The sequence below is a fragment of the Arvicanthis niloticus genome, chromosome 21, assembly GCF_011762505.2.
Source record: "Arvicanthis niloticus isolate mArvNil1 chromosome 21, mArvNil1.pat.X, whole genome shotgun sequence".
NCBI classification, from domain to species: domain Eukaryota; kingdom Metazoa; phylum Chordata; class Mammalia; order Rodentia; family Muridae; genus Arvicanthis; species Arvicanthis niloticus.
This window is the reverse complement of record NC_047678.1, coordinates 26689635-26696235: the sequence shown is the minus strand read 5'-3', so window position 1 is coordinate 26696235 and position 6601 is coordinate 26689635. Positions and strand designations below refer to the sequence as shown.

The 6601-nt window shown below is 47.6% G+C and overlaps 1 protein-coding gene across 2 annotated transcripts; it reads right to left on the bottom strand.

Moving 5' to 3' along the window:
• Nucleotides 1–2022: 2022 nt before the first annotated feature.
• On the bottom strand, nucleotides 2023–4625 carry Iqcf1 (IQ motif containing F1). Of its 2 annotated transcripts, XM_034484540.2 has the most exons (3): nucleotides 4039–4539; nucleotides 3593–3691; nucleotides 2023–2470 (listed from the first exon to the last, which is right to left on the bottom strand). In XM_034484540.2, exons 1-3 carry the CDS (start codon nucleotides 4039–4041, stop codon nucleotides 2030–2032), a joined length of 543 nt encoding a protein of 180 aa, XP_034340431.1. In that variant the 5' UTR covers nucleotides 4042–4539; the 3' UTR covers nucleotides 2023–2029. The 2 variants fall into 2 exon arrangements, with proteins under 2 accessions (XP_034340431.1, XP_034340432.1); XM_034484541.2 differs by lacking the exon at nucleotides 3593–3691 and having other exon boundaries at nucleotides 4039–4625.
• Nucleotides 4626–6601: the final 1976 nt, after the last annotated feature.

Sequence of the window (6601 nt, the reverse complement as noted above, 5' to 3'; positions counted from 1 at the left end):
GGCGGATTTCTGAGTTCGAGGCCAGCCTGGTCTACAGAGTGAGTTCCAGGACAGCCAGGGATATACAGAGAAACCCTGTCTCGGAAAAACCAAAAAAAAAAAAAAAGAGTTAGAGATGTGGGGCTGGAGAGAGGGCTCAGTGGTTACAAAGCATTTGCTGCTCTTAGAAGAGGACCCGAGTTCACAACAGCCATACCTGGTGGGTCACAACCGCCTATAACCCAAGTCCCAGGAGACTGGAGAGCCTCTTTTTGGCTTCCACAGACACCTGTACACACCTGCACATACCTGTACATACCTGCACACACCCTTACACAGACATAACCACAACACATGATCTTTACAAAAACTTTTTAAAAAAAATAGTAATTTGGAAGGGGAGCTTACTGAGTTTACCGTGGGATTGAAGGTAACAATTCAATACAGTTTCAGTGTAGATACGGAAGCAAGCAGTGCTGAATGTGGTGGCACAGACCTTTTAATTCTAGCATCTGGGTGACAGAGGCAGGCATTAGAGGCCAGCTCGTGGTCTCCAAATCAAGGTCCGGGATAACCAGGACTACATAGAAACACCTTGTCTTGAAAAACAAGAAACCCAGAGGCCACCTCAGCTGTACCCATGCATGCTGGCACAGATCTGTTTCCAGTCTGTCCACTGAGAAGGATTCTTTTACTTTTGCTTTGACAGAGTTTTGCTACAGAGCTCTGGTTGGCCCAGAAATTGCCATGTGATTGGGCTGGCCTTGAACTTGCAGCACTCCTCCTGCCTCTCTCTTAAGTGCTGAGATCACAGGCAGGTACCACTAGGCCCAGTTTGTCAATCTCTTTGTACTTGTTATAACTGGTCAAAGTGGCCACTTTTTTTTAACAACCACCAGGATCTTTGTTGCTGATGCCGATTACTTTGTAGCTTTTTATCGAGATGTAATTAACAATGTGTATGTTTAAGGTATACAGTGAGATGCTTGGAAGAAACAAAAACCTGTCCCTGACCTTCAGCCCTGAAATTGGTCAATCACAAAGTCCAGTTCAAGAAGCTGAGGCTCAGAGAGAAGTGACATGGCCAAGTGACAGTGTGAGGCAGAGCCAAGGATCTGACCCAGGCTCTCAGGGCATCCTTCCCTGAGACGACACTGAATGTAAGACACAAGAAGGCAAGAACGCAGAAGTCCTTCAGAGTGGGCATAAGACAATAAGGCTCTGAACAGACACAGGACAGGGCAGTCTTGTAGGGAAAGACCCAGATCTTAGAGACCCTCCCTTTCGGTAAGTATCTTTGGGATGACAATATCCAGACAGGAAGAGGGGCCACCTAGCCTGGGCTAACTATTGACCTTTGCCATTACCTAACCCTAATTCCACCCTGTGAACAATACACCACAGGAAGAAATGTTCAGAAAGCCTAGCGCTGCCTGAATCATCACTTGCAGAGGAAAACAAAGCTAAAACTTCCTCAGTTTCTGGGTCTGCATCACCCGAAGTGTGGCCACTCACAGTTGTAGAACCTCTCACACTGGCCAGATATGGGAAAAGGTAAGCCTAGTCTCCTGGGGGGGGGGGGGAGGTGGGGGGGAACCTCAAGAGAAAAATGGGAATACAAATCTGGTATGGCTGGGAGGGGTGACACTTGGCTTTAATCCCAGCACTGGGGAGGCAGAGGCCAATACATCTCTGAGTTTGAGGCTAGCCTGGTCTACAGAGTTCCAGAACAGCCAGAGCTACATAGAGAACTCCTATCTCAAAAAAAATTTAAAAAGAAGAAGAGGAGGGGGAGGGGAGGAGGAGGAGGAAAAAGGGGAGGAGGAGGAAGAGGAGGATGAGGAAGAGGAGGAATTTAGTGAGACTCTCTTGACAGCTTCCAGTTTAAGTATCAAGTTAGACTCAGAAGCTGAGGATGAAAAGCCAGTCCAGCAAGGAGGCAAGAACCCAGGATTGCCACTTCCCCAGAACTAGTATACAAACTTCCAAGACTTTCCCCTCATGCCCTCCAGGAATTTGTTAGACAGAAACTCCACGTAAGACCACCGCCTCACTGCTTTATTGGGAGGGGAATACATTCAGTCACAATACAAGGCCCTGAACCCAGCAAGACCTCCAGCTCAAGATGCATCTGGCTGGTCGAAATTCGGTATTGACCCTTGATGACACCCCGTGAAGAGCAAGCATGACACCTCCAGTGAGACTGGATGGTCCGGACAGCCTTAAGCAACCGGCAGTAACGCCTGCGGATCCGCCACATGCGGATCCAAGACTGCAACCTGACGACTGCCCATTGCTCCTGTTGGAAGGTATCCAGCATGGACTGCCGCCTCTTCTCCAAAATCTTTGGCAGAATCAGCCGCCACCAGCATTGGATGATCCAGGCACAGAGGGCTGCGTGCAACAGTGCCCGACGTACCAGTGTACCGCGCCACCAAGCTTGGATCTTTATAGCTTGGGCCTTTTCAGAAAGCTCCTGGTTTTCTTTGGACTTGCAAAGAAAAAGAGGGAAAGCTCGGTGAATTTCCTCATCCACCTCAGCACAAGGAGATGCCGAAAAGGGTCCTGATTCCCTGTCCATTGCTGCCCCTCCCTTTTCTCCTGAAATTCATAGCCTTGGTCAGGACATTGGCTGGAACTAGAAGATTGGGTTGGTGTCCTGCCTCTGTCCCTCACCCTCTGGGCTTTAGGCCACCAGCAGCTCAGAGGGTGAGTCTCACCAGAGACTCAGTGTTCCTTGAGTCTCAGCCCTGGCATTCCGGCTTTCCCATAGACCAGGTTAGCAGGCTGAGAGCAAACCCTGTGACCCTATCCATATGAAGTGGTTATGCCAGGCTGAACCTGCCCACCTAACCAACCAGGTTCCCTCCCATTAGAACCTTCTGGGGAATTGGTGCCCCTTGTTCATTTGTCCCTCTTGACTCTCCCCTGTCCTCCACCTCCTCATCCCTCTTGTTGAACCCTCATGTTATGTTTCTTTCAATTCATACAGTCCAATCTTCTCTTACCCATTCTTTCTTCTCTTCCCACCCTACCCCAATTGTGTGTGTGTATGAGTGTGTGTGTATATGTGTCAGTGTGTATGAGTGTGTTTGTGTATGTGATGTGTGTATGTGTGTGTCTGAGTATATGTGTGTAAATGTGTGTATGTATGTGTGTATGTATGTATGTATGTATGTATGTATGTATGTTTTGAGTCTATGGAATCTTTCCTGGCCTCAACCTCTCTCCTAAGTGCCTGAGCCTCCCACATGCTGGGACAATTGGTGTGCACCATCAAGCCTGATGATTTGCACAGTTCTCATCTTAATTGACAAGCAGACATATGTGCACAAGCCTAAACACACACACACAATTCTAAGCCAACTTCCCAACATCGTAGCTATCCTATTCCATAAATGTGTTCCCTGGCTCAGCCCCAGTCCCTCAGTCTGAGCCATAGTTTCCCCAACTTCACACTAACATTGTCTGCTTTCCATTTCTGAACCAGAATTTTAGCCTGAAAAGGAAACAGGAGAGAGTGGCAATAAGGGACCATTTGCCCCAGTTCTGAGCTATGGACCATGCAAAGGACAAGGACCGGAGGAGACACCAAGGCCCAATCTCCTCCTACCTCTGCCTTCTCTGAGGATAGATCAGCTGGCTGCTGCTTCTGCTGAGGGGCATCGTCAGTAGGTGCATTAAGGTCTTCAGGCTTCTGCTGCTCCTCATCCTGTGCTTAGCAATTGGGGAAGTCAGGGGTGGGTCTGCCATCTCCCCTCACTCTTCTGTGCCCACATCCCTGACTTCCAGAGCTCCCCAGACTCTCTCCTTTCCCCCTACACTTTGTGAGCCAGGGTTTCTCTGTGTAGCCCTGGCTATTCTGAAACTTGCTCTGGAGACCATGCTGGCCTCAAATTCAGAGATCTGCCTGCCTCTGCCTCCCGAGTACTGGGACTAAAGGTGTGTGCCCCCACCACAACTACTTCCTTCCCAGACTCTGAGGCATCAGAGGGTCCCCTCGTCGTGAGAGACCTATGGGGACATAAAAGCATAATGTGTCAGCCTTCTCCTGCTCACCATTGTTCACGCATGGATTGGGTGTAGATGGTTCAAATCCCCTCAGGTCTGTGCTGCTCTGGCGTTGGCATGAACAGAAAGCAGAGGAGGGTGACCCATGATGTCATAAGGGCAGTTGTGACTCAGGTAACAGTCACTTCCAAGGAAAAGGCAGAGTGATGCCTGTTTGCTTGTTTGATCTTTTTCTGCCATAAACTGGCTTCAAGGCAGAGTCATGGCAATCACTGGTCCATTGATGTAAAGGTGTATAATTGATGGTAACACTTCATTCATATTTTTGAATAATTAATGATTTATTTATTGATTTATTTATAGTCTGCTCATACCTTCAGACAAGATGGGACACATTCAGGGTGGTATGACCATAGACTGCTTATACCTTCAAATACTATATAAATATTTTAAAAGTAGTTAAGTCAGACCTATAAGTGGCCACCTAAGTGGCTGACCTATAATTCCAATACTTAAGAGGCTGAGGCAGGAGGATTGCTTTGGGGTCAAAGACAGCTCAGAATCTTTTTTTTTTTTTTTTTTTTTTTTGGTTTTTTGAGACAGGGTTTCTCTGTGCAGCCCTGGCTGTCCTGGAACTCACTCTGTAGACCAGGCTGGCCACGAACTCAGAAATCTGCCTGCCTCTGCCTCCCAAGTGCTGGGATTAAAGGCGTGCACCACCACTGCCAACAACTAGCTCAGAATCTTAAAAGGTAAAAATGAGTTGATCTCTCCTGCCTAGATATATTTGTAAGTAAAGAAATTGCTTTAATCCCAGCACTTGGGAGGCAGAGGCAGGCGGATTTCTAAGTTCGAGGCCAGCCTGGTCTACAGAGTGAGTTCCAGGATAGACAGGACTACACAGAAAAAAGAAAAAAAAAAAAAAAAGAAATCTCAGATCATGGTGGCTGCATCTGAGTACTGTCAGAACAACGAGACATGATCCCGAACATGAACGCAAGGGAGGCAAAAGGTATTTATGACAGAGGCACTGGATGGCTGACATATTTCACCCACCCACCTAGTGCCCAGGATACTCCAAAAACCAGCCTGGGCTCCCATCATCTCAGTTCTGGGTTAGATATTCCCTTTCGTCTTCTGCCCTTAGAGATGACAGGGATGCAAGCAGACAGGTGGAAGGCAGCTGCTGTATGAGGTGAGCCTTGTCTGCTGACCCTCCCACCTCCCACCTCCCAAAGATCCATCTTGACAGCATGAGGCCTGAAGTCCACTCAGAGTCATGGTCCCAGGAGTCACTGGGTGGTTCTTTCAGAATGTACATGATTAGTATAGGAGAGTATACTGAAGGGAAGGGGGTCATGCTGTGAGACTAGAAGTGTCAATGTGAAATTAATAGGGTAAGGGAAGGCAGGATGTCGGTGTAGGTTACAGAAAGATGCATTAACCTCTATTTGGAAAGCATAAGAGACAGGTCTTTGTGACAATTTTATTTCACTTCTCAAATCAGTATCTCTCTCTCACACACACACACACAGAGAAAGAGAGAGAGAGAGAGAGAGAGAGAGAGAGAGAGAGAGAGAGAGAGAGAGAGAGAGAAATGAGAAAAAGAGAGAAGTTAAATTATTATTTTTTACTTTCCAGACAGGGTTTCTCTGTGCAGCCCTGGCTGTAGACCAGGCTGGCCTTGAACTCAGAGATCCACCTACCTCTGCCTTTTAAAAGACCTTTAAAGAGGTAAGTTGTCTACAGAGATGGCTTAGCAGGTAAGAGCATTGACTGCTTTTCCAGAGGTCCTGAGTTCAATTCCCAGCAAGCACATGGTGGCTCACAACCATCTGGAATGGGATCTGATGCCCACTCGTGGTGTGTCTCAAGACAATTACAGTGTACTCATATACATAAAATATATGTCTTTTTTTTTAAATGCTTTAACAAGAGGTAAGTTGGGGTCTACCTCAAGGTGCTTAGGTCACTGAAGTTGCTTCCCTTGGAAAGGACGATTGCAGGGTTCACCCTAAATTTCTAGCTTCTTACTGGATGATATAATCTCTCACATATGCCCCTGCCATCTGCCATAAGCGCCTCACCAGAGGTCAGCTGACACTGATAATGAACTACATTAACCCAGAGAAGAGCTCTCCTGTTCTCAGAACACACTGAGGTCCTGATCATGACACCTACAGGGCCAGGGTTCTGGGTCGGAAGGAAAACTTGCCTGGCGTGATTCAGACTCCTGGGTGTCATTCTGGGTGGGAATGTGAGGGGGGCCAGAAATAAGAGACTTCTGGGGGAGTTTATGACTCCAAATAAAAACAGGGTTTTTTTGGTTTGTTTTGTTCTTTGTTTTTCCGAAACAGGGTTTCTCTGTGTAGCCCTGGGCTGTCCTGGAACTCACTCTGTAGACCAGGCTGGCCTAGAACTCAGAAATCCGCCTGCCTCTGCCTCCCAAGTGCTGGGATTAAAGGCGTGCGCCACCACCGCCCGGCAAGAAGTTTTTTTTAGGGACCTGGTGATATGGCTCAGTAGTTAAGAACACACCAGCCGGTCAGTGGTCCAGGCCTCTAATTTGTTTTCTGGAACTGTGGTGATGAAGCACCAGTTTTTGATGTCT